Source organism: Phacochoerus africanus, chromosome 5 (genome assembly GCF_016906955.1).
Source record: "Phacochoerus africanus isolate WHEZ1 chromosome 5, ROS_Pafr_v1, whole genome shotgun sequence".
Lineage (NCBI taxonomy): Eukaryota > Metazoa > Chordata > Mammalia > Artiodactyla > Suidae > Phacochoerus > Phacochoerus africanus.
Window position 1 is genome coordinate 64,234,209 of NC_062548.1, and position 27,850 is coordinate 64,262,058.

Sequence of the window (27,850 nt, forward strand, 5' to 3'; positions counted from 1 at the left end):
GAGTTCCCGTTGTGGCTCAGTGGTTAATGAATCCGACTAGGAACCATGAGGTTGCGGGTTTGATCCCTGGCCTTGCTCAGTGGGTTAAGAATCTGGCATTGCTGTGGTTGTGGTGTAGGCCGGCGGTTACAGCTCTGATTAGACTCCTAGCCTGGGAAGCTCCACATGCCGTGGGTGCAGCTCTAGAAAAAACAGACAAAAAGACTAAAAAAAAAAAAAAAAAGTTAAGGTGTAATCTGGTTGTTGCTCCTTAGAACCTGAAATCTTTATAATACCAGCTTCTCCATGGCAGGACTCATCACTGTTTTTCTAGGACTTAGCACCACGTCAGCACATAGTAGATGCTCAGTAAGCTTCTATGGGGTAAGTGGTTGAAGGAGTCTCTAACTTTGCATGGAGAGGGATCGGAAGGCCTCTTCTAGATCCCTCATGATTCCATTATTTCCTCACCTCTCTCTCTCTCTTCACTGTTTCTCTACTATCTGAGAACTGTTTCCTTTAGCTACTTTGATTTGGCATCAGAGAAGGAACGCCTCCTTCCTGTCCGTGGATTTGATCCTGCCGTCCCAGGGCAGACGCCACCCTTACCCTGCAGGGTAGAGTCCCGTTTCGATGCCTGATCTTTTTCATCCAAAGTTCCTGCCTGCTTGGTACCACTGGCCACCTTGCCTTTCCCCGTGTGAAGAATGCACATGAGCTCAGAGCTGGAGGCTCAGCCGTGGGTCTCACCTCACTTCCCTCCCCTTCTGCATAGGTGCGTCCCTGTGAAAGATCGATGGTTCCTTAGAGAAGTGATCTTTCTGAATCTCATTTCCAAGGTCAGGCACTGCCAGGCATCTATACACAGACTTCAGATGTGACACCTTGTCTGCTTCCTCTGAGGAGCTGACTGGAATGACTGCCTAACCACAGGCGTCTCCTGCCTGCTTCCTCAATGGTGTGGGGGCTGTCAAGTTCAGGTGGGATGGGAATTTGAGGCAGCCCAATACCCTTGGTGTTGGAGTCTGTCCCTGGGACCCAGTCACACTAAGGTTTGGGGTCTGAGTCACAGGATCTGAGAGCTAATATGCATGCAGCCAAGAGCGCTTTCCACATGCAAGGCCTCATCTCTGGACTTCCCGTATCCTAAGAAGTAGTTGGATGTAAAACCCAAAAGTATGCTTTAGATGAAACATAAGTGTTCTTATTATCTGAATTGCTGTTGGCAAAGAATTGTTCCTTTGTTATTGATTACTCTTGCCAATAGATGGCACTCACATATTTCATACTTGCCCCGTCAGCTGTCACTCTGTAAGGTCCAGCAGTAGATGTCACTACCAATTCCTGCCCTCTTTACCCCAAGATCCTAATAACTCACCCTTTTGGCTGAAAAGCATCCTCCCCCCACCTTTTTTTTAGCACAGTGAAAACTTAAACAGTGGTTGGGTCCAGTGGACATACTTGCGGGTCTTATGAAAAAATGTATTTCTGGAGTTATAGTTCAGGGAGTTGGGGAAGATGGAGATCTTTTTTCTTTGGGGAATATTCTCTTTAGGTGGGTCAGTCACTTAATAGAGGACATAACTGGTTCTAGGGTGGAGCCCTGGAAAGGTCCAGGGCAGGGCAGTGTGGGAGAGGCAGCCTCTACCCACAGGAGATGGTGGTCTGACTGGCCAGATGGGTCACATGCCTAGAAAGACACCCCATCTCTCCATCCCTGGCTATTGTTAGTGAATGTTGGAGGAGTGGGAGGTTGGGAGGTGCTGGCCAGCCTGAAAAAAGCTTCCTGAGGAGGGAGGGTCAGAATCTTTGAGAAGGAGGTGGGCCTGCCAGACCAAGGGGAGGCTGATGGCAGGAACACTTCTTGGTGCCTTGTCTTGTAGTTTGCAAGTCTTTCTGCATATTCTCTCATCAGTGTGTTGGATCTTAAGAACAATCAACCCTGTGAGGCTGACAAGTCTCTGTTCCCAGAGGCCACTGCAAGAGTGAGGATGGGTCAGTGAGCAGAAGGATGGCACAGTGTCCTGTTGGAATGACCCTGGTGGATAGTCTGGGGTCTTAGTGAGACTGTGCAGGGATAACCTGGGCCTCTGTGTCTCTTGTTTTCTCATCTAGTTTTGCCTTGGAGCCCTGCCACCTGCCAGATCTACAGTCTGATTTACTGAGGGAGTTCCTGCTGCTCCCTAGTCATAAATTCCAACAAAAACAAGCAATCTTATCTTTGACATTGACTCCATTTTTCATAATTGAGATGGGATGTGCTTGAAGATGGAGATCTTGATAGAAATGAAGTTATTTACAAAACAGAAACAGACTCACAAGCAGAGAAAACAAACATATGCTTGACAAAGAAAAAGGGGATAAGTTAGGATCTTGGGATTCAGATACATATGGCTGTATACAATAGATTAACAAGGACCTACTGTATAACACAGGGAACTAGATTCAATGTCTTGTAATAACCTGTAAGAGAAAAGAATCTGAAAAAGAATATATATATGAGAATCACTTTGCTGTACACCTGAAGCTAGTACACTTTTGAAAATCTGCCATCCTTTAATTAAAAAACAAGATGGCGATCTTGACATTTCACCTTTCCCTTGCAGATTTGGTTTAAAATAAAGGCCTAGAAAAAAAAAATATGAACTCTCTGCAAGGGAGCTGGTTCCTAAAATATGGACAGGTTTGCTCATGAACAAGAACATCCTTCCTAGTGAAGGAGGCAGGTGAGCTCAATGTAGGCACATGCTGTCCCTCTGGCCAGTGGCTGATTCAGCTTACGTATTATTTCCTCCGTGAGGTCTCCCAAGCCCAGGGTTGACCCTCTGCTGTCCTCTCAGTGTCCCCAAGGCTGTCTCCATGGGATCCCTGATGTGTGCCTCCCCCAGAGGTGGAAGCTCCTCCAAAGCTGGGCTGTGCTTTGTTGGTCCTTGTGCCTCAGCTGTTCATGTGGTGTCTGTTAGGGGCAGGGGCATACTAATGATTGTTTCATGGGCCATGGTTGTGTGTGTCAGTCCAGTTGGATGTGCAGAAGGATGATTTCAATGGGCAGAGCTTGGAAAGAGCAATGGGAAACCAGTGAACTTGTGAATACCTTGGCTCAAATGGGGCTATAACCTGAGTGTGTGCTGAATCTCTTTTTTTTTTCATTTGCTTTTTAGTTCTCAGGCTAGGGGTTGAATTGGAGCTGCAGCTAAAAAAGCTGAAGACAGCCTTCCTGACAGCTGTGTAAATGTAGGCTGGCATCTTAAGATTCATATTAGGTCCAGTCTTTTTGCTTGTGCAGTATTCTTTTGCTTTTTTTTTTTTTAACATTCTTCCCCACATTGCCATATAGTATTTTCATGTTCGTAGGCATAGTGGGATGAAATGCTGCAGTTACTATAAATGCCCCAAGAGCTGTGACATGTCTTCTTTTTTTGTTTTTGGTCATTTTTGGCTGCCCCGTGGCATACAGAGCTCCAAGGCTAGGGGTCAGATTGGAGCCACAGTAGAGACCTAAACCTGCAGCTGCGGCAACACTGGATCCCTAACCCACTGTGCTGGGCTGGGGATGGAACCTGTGTCCCAGTGGCTCCCAAGATGCCATTGGTCCCGTTGCACCACAGCAGGAGCTCCGACATCTCTTCTTGGGTGAACCTGTCCCTGATTTCTCATAGAGCATCGGCACAGGTGTTGTGGGTGGGAACTGTCTTCATTAATTGGAAACCTGGGCTGGGCTATTAGCTTTTCCCAGGGGAATCTTCCATGCATTCTTTCACCTTGGCCAACTTTTTCAATTCTTTTTTTTTGGCTAGAAATGGAAAATCGAAGCAACTGTGTACCTGTTGATGGCTGGCTGTGATGTTCAAATGCTGCAGACTTGGGCTCTGTGTCTCCACCTGGGCACAGACCTCCTAGGCACTTGAGTCATCTTTCCTTTTGTTGCTCATCTTTATTTGGGGCACATTTCTTAAGCACTCAGCATGGGCTGGGCATGGTTTCTCATGTTCAGGATTCAAAGACAAGGCAGGTGTTGATCCTGCCTTCCGCTGCCTCTGGGTGGCCCCTCTAAAGTCTAACTCAAAGAAAGTAGGTCTTGGAGTTCCTGTTGTGGCTTAGTGGGTTATGAGCCTGACTAGTATCCATGAGGATATGGGTTCAATCCCTGGCCTCGCTCAGTGGATTAAGGATCCGGCATTGCCATGAGCTGTGGTATAGGTCGAAGACACGGCTCAGATCCACCATTGCTGTAGGCGAGCAGCTGCAGCTCCAATTCAACCCCTAGCCTGGGAACTTCCATATGCCGTGGGTGTGGCCCTAAAAAGAAAAAAAAAAAAAAAACATCTTTTTGGATGTGTACATGGATCCCACAAGTGCTGCTGGGATTCTGACCTCAGCTGGATCTGATCTTGCTTGTTTGCCTTTGAGGTCATAAAAGAAGCATTTCACAGAATCCTGCAGCCTCATTTTGGCCACACGTCCCTGCATCCTATCCTGAACCAGACTGAGGCTTGAGAGCTCCTCCCAAGCCCCAGCAGCCAGATCTTGGTGGATTAGCTCTACGACAGCCTAGACTCTAGGAATAACTCCCAGTGTCTCTCTTTTTTTTTTTTCGTTTGCTTTTTAGTTCCCAGGCTGGGGGTTGAATTGGAGCTGCAGCTGCCCGCCTACACCACAGCCACAGCAACGGGGGATCTGAGCCATGTCTGTGACCTACACCACAGCTCCTGGCAATGCTGGATCCTTAACCCACTGAACAAGGCCAGGGATTAGATGTATGTCCTCATGGATATTGGTTGGGTTCATTACTGCTGAGCCTCAAAGGGAACTCCTTAGTGTGCTTTTCTACTTAGAAGGACATTTTTCTCCATAACCACAAAACAACCATCAATGTTGATGAAATCAATGAAATTAATGAAATTAATGTCAATGACATTAATGTTGATTCATCACTACCACCTTAATCCTCATTTGCCATTCAGATTTCATCAATTATCCTAGTCATATAATTTATAGCAAAAGGACTCAATCTGGGATCATGCATTGCCTTTTTATGAATTTTTTTTTCCTTTTTATGGCTGCACCTGTGGCATATGGAAGTTCCTAGGCTAGGGGTCAAATTGGAGGTGCAGCTGCCAGCCTATGCCACAGCAAGACAGATCTGAACTACATCTGCAACCCATACCACAGCTTGTGGCAATGCTGGATCCTTAATCCACTGAGAAATGCCAGGGATCGAACCCAAACCCTTAGAGACAGGGTCGGGTTCTTAAATCACTGAGCCACAGTGGAAACTCTAAAGGAAGAACTTTTTTTTAAACGGCTGCACCTTTGATATGTGGAAATTTCCAGGCCAGGGATTGAATCTGATCAATTCAATGTGGCAATGCTGGATTCTTTAACCCAGTGCTGGGCTGGGGATTTAACCCACATCTCTTCAGGGACCCGAGCTGCTGCAATCAGATTCGCAACCCACTGTGTCATGGCAGGAACTCCCATTTTGATGGCTTTTTTATGGTAATGTTTGAAAATCCTTGGAGTTCCCGCTGTGGCTCAGTGGTTAACAAACCTGACTAGTATCCATGAGGACACACGTTCGATCCATGGCCTTGCTCAGTGAGTTAAGGATCCGGTGTTGCCGTGGGCTATGGTGTAGGTTGCAGATGTGACTCGGATCCCGTGTTGCTGTTGTGGTGTAGGCTGGCAGCTACAGCTCCAATTTAGCCCCTAGCCTAGGAACCTCCATATGCTGTGCATGTGGCCCTAAAAAGACAAAGGACAAAAAACAAAACAAAACAAAAAAACCCCAAAACCCAAAGAAAAGAAATTCTATTATTTTTACTGAAGTATAGCTTATTTACAATATTGTGATATTTTCTGGTGTACAGCAGCATGATTCAGTTATACATGCATCTCTGTCTATTTTTTTATTACAGATTCTTCTCTCTTATGGACTATTAGAAAACTGTGCTATATAGTATGTCTTTGTTGGTTATGTTTTACATATAGTAGTGTGTACATGTTAGCACGGTGTCTTGCACAGGTGGTATTTCCTAAGTGGAGGGTGCACTCTTAAGATGATTGTTTTCTAATCACTCCATCCCACCACATTGCCTTTTTTTTTTTTTTAACTGATGTGTAGTTGATTTACAATGATGTGTTAATTTCTGCTGTATAGCAAAGTCATTCAGCTATACATGTTTATACACTTTTTAAATATTCTTTTGCATTATGGTTTATCATAGGACATTAAATATAGTTTTCTATGCTACACAGTAGGATCTTGTTTTTTATCCCCTCACTGTGTAAATAGTTTACATCTGCTAACCCCAGCCTCCCATTTCATCCCTCCCCCAACCTCCTCCCCCTCGGCAACCACAAGTCTGTTTTCCTTGTCTGTGAGTCTGTATCTGTTTTGTAGACAGGTTCATTTGTGTCACATTTTAAATTCCGCATTTAAGTGATATCATGTGATATTTGTTTTTCGCTTTCTGACTTTCTTCACTTAGTATGAGACTCTCTCTGTATATATCACATCTTCTTTATCCATTCATTTGTGTGGACGTTTAGGTTGTTTCCATGTCTTGGCTATTGTGAATAGCAATGCTATGAACATAGATGCATGTATCTTTTTCAATTATAGTTTTGTCTAGACATATGCCCAGGACTAGGATTGCTGGATCATATGATAATTCTATCCTTGGTTTTCTGAGGAACGTCCATACTGTTTTTCATAGTGGTTGCACCAATTTAAATCCCTACTAACAGTGTTGGAGGGTTCTCTTTCTCCACACCCTCTCTAGCACGTGTTATTTGTAGAACTTTTTAATGATGGCCATTCTGACCTGTGCGAGGTGGTTCTTCATTGTAATTTTGATTGGCATTTCTCCAATAATTACTGATGTTGAACCTTTTTTCATGTGCCTGTTGGCCATCTATAGTTCTTCTTTGGAGAAATGTTTATTCAGGTCTTCTGCCCATTTTTCAAGTGGGTTGCCCATCACACTGCCCACTTAACCAAAACCACAGCATTAACTCTGCTGATTTGTTTCCATCTCTTCCCTGACTCTTCCTCCCTTTGTTCATCCTCCCAGAGTAGCTTCCTTCCTGCCACCAGGGCAGGGAGGCTGATCACACACTACTGGCAGCATACCTCCCCTGGCTTCCTGGTGGGTGACTCCAGGAGGATCAGCAGTGCAAGTTAAATGCATCTCATGGGGGCCGTGGGGTGTGTGCTAATAGGCTGTGGGGCGCCCTAGGGAGGCCTTCCCTTCCTTTCTAGGAGGGGTTTCCCATTCTGTGGTGCAGCTTTACAGCTTCTCTCCAAACCAGCCCTGAACTTTGGAAGCACCATGTAGAGCCTGAAAATGAGGGTGACTTCCAGGCCCTCAGCTGCTGGCACTTGAAGTCACCCACTCCAGGTGGGGTGGCCTCTGGAAAGGTCCTCTGCCCGAGGAGGCCCACTTTCTGCAGTCATTGTGATGACCTGGCTTGTCAAATAATGTTATTGATGGGGGAGAATATAACAATGTTATATTCTAAATGTTATCCTGTTTAATAAGCATATTAAAGTTTGAGCTGATGTTCAAGAAAAGGCTAGGATTTACCTAGGCAAAGGAAACTAGGGGAGATATTTCAGATGGGCCAATAGTGCAGGCAAACCTGGGCAAAGCCATGCTGTGCTGGCTGGTGGCGGGTTGAGCTGTGTAAGGGTGAGGTGGGCAAGGAGGCTGGAGAGGGCTCTAGAGTGAGGTAGGGAAGTCACTGTGTGCTCTTAGGGCCAAGGAGCAACATGGCTGTTTTCCTGGGGACATGAGAGCACAAAGAACAGAGTTGCAGAACAAGCACTGACAGCAAAGTGTAGGCTGGATGGAGCCGAGACAGTGGTCACTTTTGCAGCAGTGTCAGAGTTAGCCCCCTGGCTAAGAGCTTCAGCTGTGTTAGCCCAGGGCCCTGGGCCACTGGGAGGAAGACACTGGGAGGAAGACACTGGGGATCTCGGGGTGGGACCGCTGGGGAGGGGGCTGTCTGCCATATAGAGTTGCTCTCTGCAAGAAATCAATCGTGAGCATCACATAGTTTGTTTTGTGTGTGTGTGTGTGCAAAGGAGAACCTGCCATGGATGCTCATGTATATTGGAGACAATAAACAGTAAGAGAATGGCCAGAAGCAGATTGGACTCAATGTGTTGACTGAAACAAAAACACACAGCCTGAGAGCTGTGAGTTTCAGTTGTATGTGGGGACTTGCTGAGGACTATAGCCTGGGAGGCAGCCTCTCAGGCAGCTCTGAGGACCTGCTCCCCCGAGGTAAGAGGCAGTCAGTATACATGTGAATCTGACAACGGGGGGCGGGGGGAGGGGTTATGTGTAACCAAGCACACATCCTGGTAAGAAGGTTGGTACTAGTTGTGAAAAAAAAAAAAACAAAAAACGTCTCTGTTCATGATTTTAGTGCTTTTCTAAGTTTGAGAAGATACAAGCATCTAGGTTACTAAGAATTTTCTTCTGACAATATCTAACTATCTGAAGGCCAGTTCTGCCAGTTTTCCCAGAGCAGAGTGCCTCGTTTCTTATCTCCATCCTAAACTCCTTTCAGGGTGTTTTAAAGGTTGCTGACTGCAGTGACTAATGACTCAACCCTTGCAAAGCCAGATGGCGAGTGACATTCTTTATTTGGCAGAAGCGATACTGTGTGTAGTCATTTAGTGAGCTGCTTACCACTTATGCCTAATTAGCCCCAGGAAGAGGCCCGGATGTGGTTAAGAGTGTGCAGTTAGCTTTCTTGGGCTTTTCATTTGGTTCTTCATGTGATTCTTCATAGTTTATTACTCCTGAGGCTTATCTGTCTTGTCAGAACTTCAAACAACGTAAAGGAAAATTACCTTTCAGGGCAGTAGACTAGAAAAGCATGGAAATTTCTAGCAAGGGGCTGAGATAGCTCTGAAGTGCTTAGCAGAGGTTGTAACTTTCACCGGACTTTGGAGACGGAGAGAGTGGTGTTTTCTTTTTCTTTTTCTTTTTTGGCTGTACCCGTGGCATATGGAAGTTCTCAGTGCCAGGGATGGAATGCGAGTGGCAATTGCGGATCCTTCTAACCCACTGGGCTGGACCAGGGATCATACCTGTGTTGCCATGGAGACAGTGCTGGAACCTCGACCCACTGCACCACAGTGGGGATGCCAAGACTGTTCTTTCTTGTTACCCCAGCATCATGTGGGATTTGGGTGAAGGAGGTGAGCTAGTCTGCTTGAGTTGCCTTTGCAGGATACCCCAGACTGAGGGGCTTAAAGAACAGAAATTGATTTCCTCAGCATTTGGGAGGCTCACTGTATAAAATCAAAGTGTTGGTTGGGTTGGTTTCTGATGAGGCCTCTCTTCGGTTTGCAGAGGGCTGCCTTCTTGCTGGGTCCTCACAGGCCTTTTCTCTGCATGGGAAGGAATCGAGCAAGCTCTGCTGTCTCTTCCTCTTCTTCTTCTTCTTTTTTTACTTAATGAATTTTATTACATTTACAGGTGTAGAACAGTCATCACAACCAAACTCTACAGCACGTCCATCCCAAACCCTCAGTACATCCCCCTACCCCCCAACCTGTCTCATTTGGAAACCACAAGTTTTTCAAAGTCTGTAAGTCAGTATCTGTTCTGCAAAGAAGGTCATTGTGACCTTTTTTTAGATTCCACATGTCAGTGATAGCATTTGGTGTTGGTGTCTCATTGTCTGACTGACTTCACTTAGCATGGTAATTTCTAGGTCCATCCATGTTGCTAAAAATGCCATTTTTCTTTCCTTTTAACAGCTGAGTAATATTCCATTGTCTATATGTACCACATCTTCTTGATCCACTCCTCTGTCAGTGGACATTTAGATTGTTTCCATGTCTTGGCTATTGCAAATAGTGCTGCAGTGAACATTGGAGTAATGTGTCTGGAAATCTTCCTCTTCTTACAAGGACACCTGTCCTATTGGATCTGGGCCCCACCCACATGACCTCATTTAATCTTAATTACCTTCTCTCCAAATACCTCTCTACCTGTGAATGGGAGGGTCGGGGGGGGGGGTGAGGAGGGGGTGGGGAGGAACAGCTCTGTCCACATGCATAACAGGATGTGCTTAGTCAGCCCTGAAGTCAGGGCAGGCTGTGGGCTGGGTGGAAGGAGAGGGTAGTTGGGGGACCTGACTGAGGAGAGGAGAGGGCTTGGAGGCTGTGCAGGAAGTGGCAGGGACCAAAGGCAAAAAGACCCAGTCCACCTGGTGCATTCTTCCAGGTTCTCTCCCTGTGCTCTCTTGGAATTCAGGAAGTGTCATCATTTACAAAATGACACTTTTTCAGGTCAGATCATGACTGAAGATCAGTTTCTCTGGTCCTCATGCTTGAATCTGTCTTGGTCTCTGCACCTGGGTCAGAAGAAAAATTTCTGGGGTGAAAAGGAAGGAGAGTTTATTGAGAATAGAAACACTGCTGGCACAGAGGGACGACTTCCTGATAGTTAGAGAGAGCTGACCCCAAAGAAAAAGAAGAGTTTAAGATGAGAGATGCTACCAGTGCAGGGGGACGACTTCCTGACAATCAGGGAGAACTGATGCCGAGCGCATGGTCATGTCTCTTTTTATAGCCCGGGGAGAAAGGAGTGGTCTTGCCATACACCTGTTGACCTGCTGATTGGTTGGGGAAAGAGGGGTGTTAGGATACACTTGCTGGTTGGTTGGGGGTGTACAAGGCCCCTGTAGAGGCAGGGTGAGGAGTGGGCCACATACCTTTCCTCTAGGGAGTGGGAAAGGGTAGGACAAGGTGGGGGAAGGGGCGTTAGAAGGAGATGAGTCAGAGGATGATAAGGGTCTGATAATTCTTGTCTTGGCCAGAGGCTTTGAGTTCAGTCTCCTTGACAGGGCCTTGAAGCCCAATAGAATCCTTTGTCTGAAAAGAGCTCAGGTCCAAGTTCTGAGAATCACCCTTTTCCCTATGAAAAGCCAACCTCAAGTCCAGAGAAGGGTGTGGAAACATCTCTCCAAGTCTGGTAGCCTCTGCTAACAGGACAAAAAAAGGGCGGGACTTCCATCACCACCTTGCCCTGAGGAATCAGTCTAGACTGGTCGAGGGAATAGTCACCTTTCAGATAAAGGAGAAGAGATTTTTAAAGAGTGGCTGGGAAGAGGTGGTGGGGGGGACAAAACAGCTTGAGGGGGCCGTCCCCACTGCCTGGATACCCAGGTGAGGTGGGAGAGGCAAGGAACAGAGATCCTCAAGGTGCCTTGAAAAATGATGTGGGCAGAATGATCGAAGAATGCAGGAGACCTTCTCCGACTCAACTAAACCTCAAGGGACCGAATGGCTCTCAAAAGTGAACTAAAAAAAAAAGAAGACAGAACAGCCCAGCACCCCAGAAGAGGTGGGGCCTGGGCCAGAACAGATGCGAGGGGCTTTGTTGGAGAGCTGGGAGGCTGGTGGGGCGGGGGTGTGTGTGTGTGTGTGTGTGTGTGTGTGTGTGTGTGTTTGGAGGGGGGGGGGTGGGAACCGCCTAAAGGGCAGTGCCTGTTTCATATGCAGAGCGGCCCTTTGATCTGAGGGGGATAAAAGTGCTGGAAAGTGAAGAAGCTCAATGGGGGGCCTTTGTCTTAGACAAAAAACACATCTGCCAGGCTCCAGCCACCCTCGCCCCCCTGCTTTGGCCAGTGGGCTTGTGCAACAATGCCCCCACTGGGACCTGGGTCTCCCCGTGGCTGAAAAAGTCTCACGAAAGAGAAAGAAGGCTGCTGCCAGGGTTGGACAGGGAGCTTAATTGATTCTTTCCACAGCCCAGAAAGAAAGGGAAGGAGAAGAGGGGCTGTAGGGGAGCAAGGGGCGAGTGGAAAGGGAGACACAGCCCGGAGAGTGGCTGTGGAAGGGTGGAATTTGAGCGCTGAATTACACTGGCTGGTAATAAGCTTGTTACTTTTTCCAGTGAACACAGCTTTTCAGAAGACATTGTCACTGGAGGGAGGGAGAAGCGTATTCAGCTGATAAGACATGGCTTGGGGTGGACTGGGAATTTTTTTCCCCCCTAAAATTGTCATAAAAGGCGAGCACGAATGTAAGCAGAAATCTGTCTATCTTGCTGTGTTTTCAAAGGGGAAAAGTCTGTCGAAGTCTTTGCACTGTTAGAAACTTCATGCTCATTGGCGTTTCATCATAATTTCCACTAGTTTTTCCTTTTTTGCTGTCTCTCACCTTCATTCGATCTCAACCAGTGCAAATTAAGAGACTTGAAACAAAGCCAGTCCTTTTGGGTCTAGAGCTGAGTATTTTCTGCTTACAGATGATTTTTGAGTCTATTTTATGGGGTAAATGTTCTGTGGTGGTAAATCTCAGCCAGATGGTTCAGCCAGTAGCTGTATCCTTGAGTCAGATATCCACCCAGTGTAACTGGCATGGCCTGAGGAGGAAGGGGACAGGTGGCATCGTGTCCTATGTAAGGTTGTCCCTTCAGGGGCTGTGCTTTGGGTGTCAGGTTGGAAGAGGAGGGAGCGCAGTGATTCAGCACTTCTGGAACACCTAGAAGAAGGTGTGGTTTTTGTGGGTTTTTTCTCCCCAGAGGTGGAAATTGACCTGATGCAGTGATCTGGGCGAGGGCCATTAATTAATACATGGGAGGTGGATTTGAGGCCATTTCTAACCTAAGTGGTGCTCTTGCAACCAGGATGAAGCATGTAGGAGAACTAGGGGTTCCTGTCTTAGGGGTGCATAGGTTCTGAACAGTCAGGCTTTGCCTTAGGAGAGGTTGGCTTTAGACACCTTGGAGAGGCCAGGCCAGTGCTGCTGCCCCTCCTGCTGTTCTGTCCAGTTTCTCAGCAGAAAAAGCATACAATTTGGGGACCCACAGGTCTGGATTTGAGTCCTGGCTTCCCCATTTTCTTGTCTTGGGACCTTGGGCAACACATCAACCTTTTCTGAGTCTGATTCTTCATCTGCAAAATGAAACAAACCTGGTAGGATTGTGATGAGGAATAAAGAAGAGGATTTTTATAAAGTGCTCAGGGCATCAAAAACATTTTGCTAAAAGTTTGTTTTGCTTTGTTTCTACCACCTAAGTAGCTGGGCCTCCCCGTGCCTGACTACTTGATTCTTAGGCCCCATCCTTGACGACATGTTTTTCATCCTCTGTTCTACTTGCCTCATTCCATTTCTTCATTCCTAGGCATTAGTCTCAAACTGGCAAGGAAATCTGGTACAGGGTTGGGAATATATATATAATTTTTTGTCTTTTATCTTTTTAGGGCTGCTCCCCACATATGGAGGTTCCCAAGCTAGGGGTTGAACAGGAGCTGCAGCTGCCAGCCTACACCACAGCCACAGCAACGTGGGATCTGAGCCTCATCTGTGACCTGCATCACAGCTCATGGCAAGCCGGATCCTTAACCCACTGAGCGAGGCCAGGGATCAAACCTGCATCCTCATGGATACTACTCAGGTTCGTTAACCACTGAGCCACAACAGGAACTCCGAATTCTATTCCTGAACCCAGTAGTTAGCCACCTTACTTGCCTTTATTCCAGATGTTCGTCTTGGAGTGATTGGTGTTCCTCTCTTCAGGTTAGAGCTCTGACCCTGACTGAATTCATTCAAGGGCTCCCAGCCCAGCTTGCATGTTAGAATCCCCTTGGGGGGCGAGCTAGGCAGTGATTTGCACTGGCAGAGTGTAATTACAGAAGCAGTCCAGCCAGGGGGCCAGTGCATGTGCTTGTCATGGTTTCTGTGCAGCTGTTAGGAAGATGGAGCAGCGCTGGGTGCAGTGTGTGGACGGACCCCCAGGATGAAAGATGAAGAAGGTACTGAGCGCTGGGTAGGGCCCGCCAGGATTTATGTCCACAGGGACATGGTGGGTAATGAGTTGTTATGTGTGCAGGGCACTACATTTTATATATAGTACCATCAACTGTATAAAATGTATAGAATAAACTGAAAGGAAATATACTCACATATTATGAAAAGTATTATAACCTGAGTGTTGAAATTATGGGCAATTTAAAAATCCTGTTGTATAAAATTTTCTGTTTTCTAGTTATACTGTGTGTGCTAATCTTATCTGGTGAAGGAAAGCGGTAGTATGTGCCTTTCTTTCTGACTCCCTTTCTCTCTTCTTCTTTCCTCTTTTTCCCTCTTCTCTCTCTCTCACCTTCTTAGCACCCTTCATCTCTTCTTCCTAATTTTAGATTCCTAGGTCTTTAGCATAGCCTAATAATGTAAATCAGACCACATAACAAAAAGTCAGTTACGCTACTTGGTAGCAGCGTACCTCGTGTGCAGCATGGTGGTGGAGATATCGGGGTTGGAATTGGACTGCTTGGATTCACACACTTTGTGGGGACATTTTGATTTACTAAGCTAGGTGACCATAAGCAAGGTGTTTAACTTCTCTTTGCCTCATTTTCTTCTTCTTTAAAATAGGGGTAATAATAGTGGCTACCTTAGGATGTTGAGAGGATTAAATGAGAACAGAAGCAAAGCATTTAGCAGGGTACATAGTACTCAGAAAACCATTAATGTTATTGGCTTAGTTTTGGTATACAAACTTCTTTAAAGCTTCATCATCAAAAGCAAAGACAATGTCCTAGCGAGGCTTTGTAAGCTTCCAGTGAACAGGTGACATTTGAATATATTGAGAAGGGGCTGAATAAACAAAGTTCTTATTTGATGTATAATGTGGCCCACGCAATGTTCTCCAATTTGCAGATTGTTAGAATGTGTCTGTTAGAATGAGTGCCTCAGAGTTCTGTAGTGCAGCGGAAATGAATCCCACTAGTATCCATGAGGACGAGAGATTCCCTGGCCTTGCTCAGTGGGTTAAGGATCTGGCATTGCCTTGAGCTGCGGTATAGCTTATAGACATAGCCCGGATCCTGCATTGCTGTGGCTGTGGTGTAGGCTGGCAGCTGTAGCTCCAGTTCGACCCCTAGCGTGGGAACTTCCATATGCCAGGGGTGTGGCCCTAAAAAAAAAAAAAAGTAGACTGAATGCCTCAATCTTCTTTTTTTTTAACTTTAAAAAATTTTTTTTTTATTTTTTATTTTTTATTTTAATTTTTTTGGTCTTTTTGCTATTTCTTGGGCCGCTCCCGAGGCATATGGAGGTTCCCAGGCTAGGGGTCGAATCGGAGCTGTAGCCACCGGCCTACGCCAGAGCCACAGCAACGCGGGATCCGAGCCGCGTCTGCAACCTACACCACAGCTCACGGCAACGCCGGATCGTTAACCCACTGAGCAAGGGCAGGGACCGAACCCGCAACCTCATGGTTCCTAGTCGGATTCGTTAACCACTGCGCCACGATGGGAACTCCTCAATCTTCTTTAAATACAAAGACTACTTTAAGGAACACATTTTATTTATTTATTTATTTAAACAGATAAGCACTAATTTATTTGTTCATTTATTTTTTAACATTTTATTGACATATCGTTTGTTTAAAATGTTGTCATAATTTCTGCTATACGACAAAGTGATTCAGTTATACATGTACACACCTCCAATCTCTTTCAGATTCTTCTCCCACATCAATTATCAGAATATTGATTAGAGTTCCCTGTACTATACAGCAGGTCCCCATTGGCCAATCATTCCATAGACCACAGTGTTCATATGCCAATCCCAAACCTCCAGTCCATCCCTCCCCCCAGCACCGTCCCGTTTGGTAACCAAAAGTTTGTTTTCTATGTCTGTGAGTCTATTTCTGTTTCGTCAGTAAGTTCGTTTATTTGTATCCTTTTTTTTTTAGATTTCACATATAAGCAATGTCTTAGGATGTTTGTTTTTCTCTGTCTGACTTCACTTAGTACCATAATCTCTAAGTCCATCCATGTTGCTGAAGTGGCATTATCTCCTTTTTTGTGACTGAGTAATGTATCTCATCTTCTTTATGCATTCCTCTGTTGATGTGTATTTAGGTTGCTTCCATGTTTTGTCTGTTGTGAATAATGCTGCAATGAACTTTGGGGTGTGTGTATTTTATTTTATTTTTTAATTTTTTTTTGCATTTTAGGGCTGCACCTGAGGCATATGGAAGTTCCCAGACAAGGAGTCAAATCGGAACTGTAGCTGCCAGCCTACGCCACAGGCACAGCCATGCAGCATCTGAGCCATGTCTGCGATCTACACCACAGCTCATGGCAACACTGGATCCTTAACCCACTGAGCAAGGGCAGGGATCAAACCTGTGTCCTCATGGATGCTTGTCAGATTCGTTAACCACTGAGCCACGATGGGAACTTCTGGGGTGTGTGTATTTTAGAATCAATGAATGCTCTTGGAGGAAGGTCTCTTAGCAACAGGTTACCTGGGCATGCCCTGAATACCTTTAGCACACCCAAGTCCATCAGCAGGTGTTTGTGAGCCATCGGACCCTGAGACCTTGGTCTGGATGAGTTAGACTGAGACAGAATGCGAGAGATCTTGGCCTGGGGCATGGCGTATCTGAGAGGTGCTTCATAACACCCCCTCTCCTTCTCCTCCAAAGGTTTGTTCCTCTAGCTGATTGAAAATCATTTAGGAACCCCAGTGGTATGGGTAGGTCCTGGTTATATGGCTTTAGAGCCCAGGGGCTCATCTCTATGGAAGACTGAGTTTCTTCATTTAGAACAAAATGTACAGACATGTACATGGATGTATTTGCCTCTCTGTCAGCCCGTGTCACCAGTAGAGGGGTGGGGAAGGTGGGAACACAGCATAGGCTGGAAGGTCCAGTCCCAAGACAGAAGAGGCTGATCTGCAGATCCTCGGGGAGCTGACCTCCGGGAGAGGCTGGAGGAGGTGCCTCTGCTGGAGGGTTGGGGGGCACGTGGAGACAAGAGAGGAGGGGGGGGATTTTACAAAAAGGGACCTGCCCACTCCCCCTTTGGTTAAGGGCCCTGAACAGGGACAGAGTAACCGAGGGAGGTGGGGTCTCGGTGTGCAGCAGGCAGGCCCATGTGCTCGGTAACCTGTGGACGAGGAAGAAAAAGTAGCAAAGCAGAGAGGAGGGACTTGGAGCTGCATGGGGTCATTGGATGACTTGTGCCCTGCAATATGTTACTTCCAGAGAATTGAAAACTTCCTGCCAAAGACCTCATGGTCAGATAGATAGGGGAGTGGGGGAACGTTCCAGCAAGGCAGTGTCCTATCCACTGGCTACTGGGGCAGTGGTCAGAGGTGATATGTCTTGTTCACCCTTGGGGGAACTAGCTAGAAAATGCCACAGCATCTTCGGTGTCGTCAGGATTCTGGTGGAGCGTGGCCGGCCCCAGTTCCCACCTGGAGCCAGAATCCTCACCTTGCCCCCTCTGACCTAGCTCTCCTGGAGGATTCACTGCTTTGTAAAATTCCTTGAGTCTGGATTGTCCCCAAAGATGGTCCAGCCAAACCCTTCTCTTGCGATGTGTGCCTGAAATCAGCTTGGGAAACCCAGCACTCTCTCTATCCCTTGAGGAGAAGCACAGCACACACTAATGTATCAAAACTCTAGAAGTTCCATAATGAAAAAACTCATTTGATTTTTTTAATTGAAGTATAGCTGATTTACAGTGTTGTGTCAATTTCTGCTATACCACAAAGCAACGTAGTCATACATATTCTTTTTTTATATTCTTTTCCATCCTGGTCTATCCAAGGAGATTGGATATAGTTCCCTGTGCTATATGGTAGGACCTTGTTGTTTATGCAAAAACCTGTTTGATTTTGTTTAGCCTTCATCCCACTCCCTTTTTCCATAATAACTTCCATTAACGTCTCATGAACTCATCAGCCAGCAAAGGCTGCCCTGATGTTTGGAAGATGTGTGTATTGTGTACAGTCCTGTCCTGTCTTTCATGTCCTTGAAACCTGTTGGTTACCTGTGTCTGTCTGTCTCCCTACCTTCACCTGTTCCTCACAAGCCAGCTTTTTTTGGGACCCTCATGTCTGGGTCATTCTTGGGGGAGAGTTCCAGGTTGTCGGTGTCCCTCTTAAGGCACTTCCTTTGGTGTCATCCAGTGGGGGCTGACTTAGGACAATCCTCCTTTTGTTTGGACACTGTCCAGGGTTTTGAGTTTCTTTCTTTCTTTTTTTTTTTTAATAGCAGAGTCCATGTCCTTATATAAGGAGCACAGATGAGGCTCTTGCCAACTGTGGGCAAAAGAAATAAGATGGCAGCTCATGAGTGCTGTGTCAGTGGATTTAAAAGAGGCCTATGGTTTCTCCCCTCAGGTCATCTTTGCTTTGAACCGGACCCTCCTGCAGCAAGAGAGCCTGAGAGCAGGTGGCCTTCAGATGCCCTACTCCACAGAGGACCTCATCAAACACTATAACTGCGGGGACCTCAGCTACGTCATCTTCAGCCATGACAGCTCCCAGGTGAGAGCCCTTTTCCCCTGCCCAGCTCATGGCACCATTATATGCAAGAATAAGGACATTGCCTGCTGACACCTGGACATCCTTTGTACAAAGGATCCAGGTCATGAAAGGCTCTAAAGATAAAACTGGACAGATGTAGGTGTTGAAAGAGATGCTGCAGCTAACAAAGATATTCTTTAGGGAACTTAAGAATGGAGAGGGCCACTGATGAGAGTTCATTCCAGGATCCCCGTCAAAGGATGAAGCTTCAAGAGGTTTGGCAGCAGGTCTCTTAGGCAGCCGGCAGCAGGTACCAGTCTTCAGAGAGGGGGAAGGGGTCTGAGTCTGAAACCCCTTGGCTGATCTAGGTAACTGTTGAGACATGATGGAGCAGAACTTCGGCTGTAGCTTTTGGTGGCTTCTAGGAACACATGAGCACGATGCAATGGCAAGTGTACATGGTATTCTTAGAGCTTCTAGTACATAAGCAGGGGAGGCTACCGGCATTTCTAGACATGAATTTCATCCTGCAGTATTGCAGTGAGTGTGGCCAAGCTGGTGCAGTGAATGTACATGCAGAACAGACCTTACCTGGGGCTGGCTAGGGGAAGGGAGAGGCTGGCCAGGGCTCAGAGAATTGCAGCCTCCCTAGAGGAGGGAGGTGAGAGCGATATTTGTTATGCTTTGATCAAAAAGCTTCCCACGGGACAAACCATGGCTTCCTTCTTCTCCCCAACAAAAGCATGTGTCAAGTCCAGCTGAGCTTCTGCAATGGGGGAGTATGTTGTCTTCCCCACCTGCCAGGGGATGCTGGGAATGAAGAAGGGAGCTGATGGGTGTGAGGTCTAGTAGATCCGGGGACCCTGTCATAGGAAATGTGAATGCTTATATAAGAGCTAAAAAGGAATGGCGGCCCTGGGTCCGGGAAGAGGGACAGGAAAGGCTGAATCTGGTGTCACCCTGCAGGTGTCAAAAGATACAAGGAGGGAGTTCCCATTGTGGCGCAGTGGAAACAAATCGGGCTAGTATCTATGGGTATGTGGGTTCGATCCTTGGCCTTGTTCAGTGGGTTGGGGATCTGGCATTGCTGTGAGCTGTGGTGTAGGTTGCAGACACGGCTCGGATCTTCCATTGCTGTGGCTGCAGTGTAGGCTGGCAGTTACAGCTCCAATTTGATCTGTAGCCTGGGAACTTCATATGCCTCAGGTGCGGCCCTAAAAAGCAAAAGCAAAAGCAAAAAAAAAAAAAAGATGCAGGAACTTTCCAGAGAGTCTAGGGTAGGAGCAAGTAAAACCAAGGCAAAGCAAAGAAGAGGAAGGGGAAAACAAGAAATACGCTAAAGAAGGCACAGCAGAGTTTATGGTGGTGAGAATTCTTATGTACACTGGACAGGGTGAGGGCACGAAGTGGGGAGAAAGGTCAGAATTGATTGGGAAATTAAAATCTGAAGGAGCAGAAAAAAGTTCACATGGGTGGGGCATTTGGAAATTATATGGACACATGGAAGTCTGACGGCCCTTTTAGGGGACAGAGGTCTCATTTTTCCCCCCCTGTGGCTCCTCCATGCCTGTGATATTCACAGTGCCCTGGACTGGTGTGGGTTGTGGGGAATGTGCCCGCTCTTGTGGAATGAGGGCCAAGCGGGTGGCCAGGCAGTGTGTGACGTGTCTTAGGTCCTGTCTGGCATTTAGGAGGCAGGGCAGAGGTAGGTCGTCTGCACATTTGGGGCTTCCTGTGTGGAAAGGCTGCTGGCGCCCAGGGAGTGCTATGCTGAAGAGCTCTGGGGAAGGGGACAAGAGGCCCCAACATAAATAACATGATTAAAAAAAGATGCTGAGAAGACGATGAAGGCTTTTGATTTGAAAATGAAAGAATATCGGAGTTCCCATTGTGGCGCACCAGTTAATGAATCTGACTAGGAACCATGAGGTTTTGGGTTCGATCCCTGGCCTTGCTCAGTGGGTTAAGGATTCAGCATTGCTATGAGCTGTGGTGTAAGTTGCAGACCCGGCTCCAATCCTGCATTGCTGTGGCTCTGGCATAGGCTGGCATCTACAGCTCCGATTAGACCCCTAGCCTGGGAACCTCCATATGCCGTGGGAAGCGGCCCTAGCAAAGGCAAAAGACAAAAAAAAAAAAAAAAAGAAAGAAAAAGAAAGAAAGAAAGAAAATGAACAAATATCATTTCAAGGAAATAGCAGAGGAGATCTGTTATCCATCAAGTGGAAATTGATGGCCTCCTTACAGCGTAGGGTTTTCAGGAGGTCTTTGAGAGGCTACTGGAAGTAAGAGAAGCAGGAGGGTAGACACCCTATTCTGTATTTGAGGAGGGTAATGGTTGACCTGGTTGTTAACTCCCTGGAAGGAGGAGCCAGTGTGCACCCAGGAGAGGGGGCAGGGCTGAGGTTTGGAGCCAGGGAGAGAACACCCCTTATAGCCACTGCATTGCAGAAACCACCCCTGTTTGTCACAGTTTTGGTGTAGCAGCACCCTGCTGTTAGCCAAAGCACTGAAATTGGCTAACCGTGCTCCAGAGGGCAAAGAACATGCCTGGAGGGCAAAGAACATGAGAGAAAGCAAGAGGGAGCGATAGGAACTGGAAAAAGAATTAAAATTTAAATGTATGGAATTTATAAAACATTTGAATGTTTATAGAAGTTCCATGTATCTGGGAATTGAATGGTAATATTTGATTCTAAACTATGTAACTCTGTAAAATTATGTTTATGAAAAAGATCACATGTGAATCAAATAGCCACTTCCATATGGCTGTGCTGTGGAAACAACTCGTGTCCATTAACAGATAAACGAATAAAGAAAATGTGGTGTGTGTATATATATATGTGTGTATATATATACACACACAATAGAATATTACTTGGCCATAAAAGCATGAAATAATGCCATTTACAGCAACATGGATTCAGTTTTATATCTATATATGTGTGTGTACATATATATATATATAGTATATATATAGTGTGTATATACACACACAATAGAATATTACTTGGCCATAAAAAGAATAAAATAATGCCATTTGCAGCAACATGGATTCAGTTTTATATAATGCATGTATGTGTGTGTTCACATATACAACTGAATCACTTTGCTATACACCTGAAACTAACACAATATTATAAATCAACTATACTTCAATTAAAAAAAAAACTGGATGGGCTATGCCCAGAAGTGGTTTCCTTAAATGGAACAGAAATACTGTTTGAAATAGCCTAAGTGTTCTTCCAGGGCACTTCATTTGATATTTTTTTTCACTTGGGTTACAGAGAATGATATCGCAGCCTGGAAGAACAGCAGGCGGGAGACTCCTAGGATGGTGTGCCACACTTGCTCTTTGCCTTGCAGCATCTTGACTCTCTGGGCTGGGTGATTTGATGCCCAAATAAGCAACTTCATAGCCCTGTGGCCGTTAATTTTTGTTTTTCTTTTTACTTCGGCGGAGGTTCCCAATTTTATTAATGCCACGCTACTGCCCCAGGAACGCATCACCGCTCAGGAGATTGACAGCTACTTCCGCCGGGAGCTCATCCACAAGCGGACGAGAGGATGGGGAAGCAGGTGAAGGCCCTTTTGGAAGAGTTCCCTGACAAAGGCTTCTTCTTTGCCTTTGGAGCTGGTGAGTGGCAGGCTACTTCTCAGACCTGGGGGCTCTGCTGCTTCTCTCAAGGAGCGAGTGTTGAGGGGGGCCCTGGTACACGGTGGGAGCAGTGACACTACCTCTGACTTGTTGATGATGCCAGAGTATCCAGCGTGTTTGAAATTTTGCTGGACAGGTTGGTGCTTGTGATGCTCTTTATCCGCGTGGGGCTCCTGATATACTCCTGAGCCCTGAAGGCACTTCTCTCTCTTCTGAATTCAGAACTTAAGCAGAATTCCTTCTGGCACCTTTCTGTGTTTTTAACTTCCCTGAACATGTGGTCTGTCTTCTCTCTCCTACCTGACTAGGGGGAGGGGTCTTCCAAGTTTAAGGCTGGGGGGACTGTTACATCAGCTATTGTGAACTATCAGTAGTGTACGTGGAGATAGACTGGGAAAATTATTTCTTTTTGTGGGATTTTTAAAGTAAATTCTCTTATCTTTTTGAGCCATTCTAATATCGCTCTGCAGCCTCCAGAATTGAGGACAGAAATGCCAGAGGCTGGGTAGTGTGCACAGGAGTATTTGCTGGTCCAGGCTTTCTTCTTTCAGTTCTTTCACTAGCTTCACAAATTTGGACTAGGTGCCCTACTCAGGTTTTTTTTCTTACAAGTAAAATCTGGGGATTGGAGAGAAGCATTTCTGGAATGGCAGAGTGAGTGATCCAGCCTAATCTCCCAATCTCAAGATCCTTCACTACACCTGCAAAATACCTACCCCCTTTTTTGGCCATGTAAAATAACATTTATAGGCTCCAGGGATTCGGATCTGGGTATATTTTAGGGAGCTATTTGTCAGTTTACCACAACATCTGAAAATCAATTAATGTGGGAGTTCCCGTTGTGGCATAGTGGAAACGAATCTGACTAGTATCCGTGAGGATGTGGGTTCATTCCCTGGCCTCGCTCAGTGGATCAGGGATTCGGTGTTGCTTTGAGCTGTGGTATAGTTTGCAGATTTGTCTCGGATCCTGAGTTACTATGGCTGTGCCCTGGGCCTGAAGCTGTAGTTCCAATTCAATCCCTAGCCTGGGAACTTCTATATGCTGCAAGTGCAGTGCTAAAATGCAAAAAAGAAAGGAAAAGAAAAAAGAAAAAAATCAATTAATGTAGCATGTCACACAAATAGAATAAAGGACAAGAATCACATGATCATCTCAATAGGTACCGAACAATCATTTGACAAAATGCAATGATGAAAACACTCATCAAAGTAGGGATAGAAGAAAACTTCATCAACCTGGTAAAAAAAAAAGTTGCTATGAAACATCCACAGTTGACATCCTTTATTTTTTTTTCCCCAGCAATGCCCACAGCATAGGAAAGTTCCCAGGTGCCAGGGATCAAAACCATGCTACAACAGCAAGCTAAGCCACTGTGGTGACAAAGCTGGATCCTTAGCCCACTGTGTCACAGGAGAACTCCTGACATCCTCTTTAATAATTAAAGGCTTAGTGCTTTCCCCCTAAGATGAGGAACAAGACGTGGAAGTCTGCTCTCAGCATTCCTCTTTGGCATTGTGCTAAAGGTTCTAGCCTGGTAATTAGACAAGGAAAAGAAATAAAAGGCATTCATTGGAAAGGAAGAAGTAAAACATCTCTTTTCTCAGATGAGATAATCTGTGTATAGAAAATCCTAAGCAATCTATCAAAACCAAACCAAAACCAAAACAAAAACCTATTGGAACTAATAACCTAATTCAGGATACAAGATCCATATATACAAAAATCAGTTCTATTTCTATACCCTAGCAATGAATAATGTGTAAATGCAGATAAGAAACCAGTTCCACTCTATTCATTTTTTATTTTTTTTTATTTTTTAATTTTTTTTTGTCTTTTTGCTATTTCTTGGGCCGCTCCCGCGGCATATGGAGGTTCCCAGGCTAGGGGTCGAATTGGAGCTGTAGCCACCAGCCTATGCCAGAGCCACAGCAACGCGGGATCCGAGCTGCGTCTGCAACCTACACCACAGCTCACGGCAACGCCGGATCGTTAACCCACTGAGCAAGGGCAGGGACCGAACCCGCAACCTCATGGTTTCTAGTCGGATTCGTTAACCACTGTGCCACGACGGGAACTCCTCCACTCTATTCAGTATCTTGTAATGACCTGTAATGGAAAAGAACCTGAAAATGAGGAGTTCCCGTTATGGCTCAGTGGGTTAAGAACCTGACGTAGTGTCTGTGAGGATTCTGGTTTGATCCCTGACCTCATGCAATGGGTTAAGGATCTGGCATTGCTGCAAGCTTTGGTGAAGGTCCTAGATGTGGCTCGGATCCTGAGTTGCTGTGGCTGTGGGGTAGGCTGGCAGCTGCAACTCTGATTTGACTCCTAGCCTGGAATTTCCCTATGCTGCAGGTGTACCTTTAAAAAAAAGAATCTGAAAATGAATTTATATATGAGACTGATGCCCTGCCTACTGTGCTAACAAGGCATCTTGAATTTATGTATATTGTATGTATAACTGAATCACTTTGTTGTGCACCTTAAACTAACACAACATTGTAAATCAATTGTACTTTGGAGTTCTCACTGTGGCAAAGTGGGTTAAGAATCGGACTGCAGTGGCTTGGGTTGCTGTGAAGGTTGGGGTTTGATCCCCAGCCCTGCGGAGTGGGTTAAAGGATCTGGCATTGCTGCAGCTATGGATAGGTTGCATCTGTGGCTGGGATGTGATCCCTGGCCTGGGAACTTCCATATGCCACACTTGTGGCCATAAAATTAAAAAAATATATAACTTAAATAAAAGTAAAAAAGAAAGAAAAGGAAAAAGAAACCAGTTCCATTTACAACAGCATAAAAAAATACTTAGGACTCAATTTAGTGATGAGCAAGATATATCATAACAACTAAAAACATCATCGAAAGGAATTAAAGAAGACTTAAGTAAAGAAAGACATCTCATGTTCGTGGATTGGAAGACATAATAGTGTTAAAATGATAGTATTCCCCAAATTGAGCTTGAGGTTCAGTGCAACCCCTATCAAAATCTCAGCTGATGAAAATGTTTTAAAATTAGTGGTGAGGGTGGCACAACTTTGTGATTGTTCTGAAAATCACGGAATTGTACGTTTTAAAAGAATGAATTTTGGGAGTTCCCTAGTGGCCTAGTGGATAAGGGTCTGGCATTGTCATGACTGTGGCTCAGGTAGCTGCTGTGGCATGGGTTCTATCCCTGGCCCGGGAATTTCCCCATGTCATGGATGTGGCCACAAACAAAAACAAGAATGAGTTTAAGGATATTCAAATAAATTGTTAGTAGAAAAAACAAGGGATCAGTTTCCTATATCCGGTTTGTTAAAAAGTTCTACCAGGAAACAAATCGCTGTGTTTACCTTGGTAGCCCTGGGTGGGCTGGGAGAGGTTTTCCCCCTCTGTGAGCCCTGGGTTTGATGGTTGGATTGTGGACTGTACTGTGTTGTGCTGTGCACAGGTACAGCATGTCTCAATGAATGGCTTTCAGCTGTCAGCTCCTGTGGCTTGTTCCCTGGTGGAGGCAATGGGACTCTCTGTTAGGACGCAGAGCCAGTGGCTCTGTTTCAGTGGCCCAGCCAGGTCTGCCTGATGGAAGGTGTTGGGTGCTGTAACAAGGAAGCACTGGGCTCTGGTACAAGAGAGAGCTGGGTGCACCAGCCTGCCTGCCCAAATGTGGTCTTTCTTCCATTCCTGCCAGACTCACTTGATAGGTCAAGGGCTTCCCTGCCATCCCATGTTGGGATGATGGGCCCTGGGAGCAGGGGCAAGGTGAGGGCTTTGGGAGAACAGTGGACTGCCTTGTGGCGTGTTGATCTGAGCAGTTTGGTGGGCTCCCTTCCAGATGGGAATGGGGCTGGACAGATCACACAGGTGACACTGCAACACCTGGGCTTTCATGGTCCTCAGGGCACAGTTCTTCATACTGCTGCAGCTCTGGGTAGAGACCTCACAGCCTCTGGGTGCTGTGGGTGTCAGGGGTGCACTGGACAGCCGCCAGGGCCAAGTGGGGCTGCTTTTTCTACCACATGAGTCCATTTCTCCCAGTGCCTTCTGATGGTTGAGTTGACCAGAGGGAACCAGAGAAATTCAGAAACTGTTCCCAAACTCTTAACCTTGGCAGCATGAGATTTAAAAAGCTGCATGGTTAACACACTTTTAATTGTATGGTGAGGATAACTCCAAACTGAAAGCTCCAGAAGTTTGAAATGAAATAGCAACTGGGGAGTTCCAACTGTAGCTCGGTGGGCTAAGAACCTGTTGTGGCTCAGCGGGTTACAAACCCAACTAGTATCCATGAAAATGCGGGTTTGATCTCTGGCCTTGCTCAGTGGGCTAAGGATCCAGCGTTGCCATGAGCTGTGGGGTAGGTCACAGATGTGGCTTGGATCTGGTGCGGATCTGGTGTTGCCAGTGGCTGCAGTGCAGGCTAGCGGCTGCAGCTCCAATTTGACCCCTAGCCTGGAACCTCCATATGCTGCAGCTGTGGCCGTCAAAAAAGAAAACAAACAAAACCCCCAGAAACTGTTGTTAAGGGGATCTGCAAATAAAATTTAAAGATGAGGACTGGAGATCGCCTTTGGAGTAGGAGGAGATTGAAGTTAGAATAGCTTGGTCTGTAATGATAATGATGGCTACTAGGAGCTTTTCATTCACTTGACAAATGCATTTTCATTCTTAATTGGTTGAGAGAATGGATGCTGGAGTCAGACCACCTGGGTTTGAGTTGCAATTTGCCTATTGATCTTTCTGTGGCTCTCCCTTGCCTGTAAAGTAGAGATAATAATATGCCTACCTCATAGGGTTGTTGTTGGGGTGGGGGGCTGAATGACGTGTAAAGCACCCAGAGTGGTGCCTTGCACCCCATAATGCTCCATAAATGTTAGCTTTTCTTTTTTTAATTGTGATTACTCCCTGTTCCATGGACTTGACAATGGCTGGGAAAGTGACAATTGTCACAGTAGCACTTTGCAAGCTCAGTCCCCTCCCCCTGCCCCGAGTCGAGGTACTGTCTATACAAGACTTTGCTGTACTGCTGCACCAGGGCTAGTGTGGGCCTTGCCAATGTCCCTGTCATCTGAGTCAGTTGCCCCTCATCCACCGTGGGGTCATAAGTCATAGACTCTACAGTTGGACCCAAGAGCACAGTAGAGCCCAGTACCTTCTGCCACAAACACCTCCCTAGGACTCCCCAGGCTTCCAGAGGCTGCTCCAAGTTCACTCTGCTTCTTAGAGCTATGGAATCAGGATAAGGGAGAGTTTGGATGGACCTTAATTTGCTTTCCTGGTCTCTGGCTTTTGGGTATTCATTTGTCAAAATTCCATAGACTCTGGGTGAAGCTGCCTGGGTTTAGATTCTGCTCTGTTGCTTCTTAATGTGTGAAGCCCTGAAGCTACCTTACCTGTTTTCCATTTTAAAGTGATGATAGGAGTTCCCTGGTGGCTTAGTGGTTAAAGACCCAGTGTTGTTACTGCTGTGGCTCATGTTGCCTTGCTGGCCCAGAAACTTCTGCATGCCACAGGTGCAGCCAAGCCAACAAAAACTGGCAATAATGATACATCTAAGGTTCTTCTGGGTCAGAGGATGGAGTGCTGCAATTTAATTAGCCATTTCGGACATTAAAGTGTTAACTGTCACAGAAAGGGACATTGTGACCCCAGAGGGTCATTCAGTTCTCAACAGCAAAACCTGAAGTGAAAGAAGGTGAACCCCAGGAACTAGCCTTGGCCTTTAAAATACTTATTTGAAGATGCCTCTGTAAGCTTATCTGGTTGATCTTTGCTGCTTTTTATTGAAAAAGAAAAAAGTGAAATAAAATTCAGGTTGAGGTTTCCAGTTATGGTGGCTTCTGCTAAATGGAGGGTTTTCATGTGCATTTATAAGTATACATAGGATGGAAGGGGCCCGGGGGCTCAGAGGTGATTGGTTTATACAAATGGGA

At 46.1% G+C, this 27,850-nt stretch overlaps 1 protein-coding gene across 1 annotated transcript in view; it reads left to right on the plus strand.

Moving 5' to 3' along the window:
• TRABD2A (TraB domain containing 2A) overlaps positions 1-27,850 on the plus strand; it is a 54,056-nt gene that overhangs the window by 16,386 nt on the left and 9,820 nt on the right. The window contains 3 exon segments of the mRNA XM_053743504.1: positions 18,147-18,298; positions 21,741-21,834; positions 21,837-21,914. Coding sequence (XP_053599479.1) covers positions 18,147-18,298; positions 21,741-21,834; positions 21,837-21,914 — 324 coding nt within the window.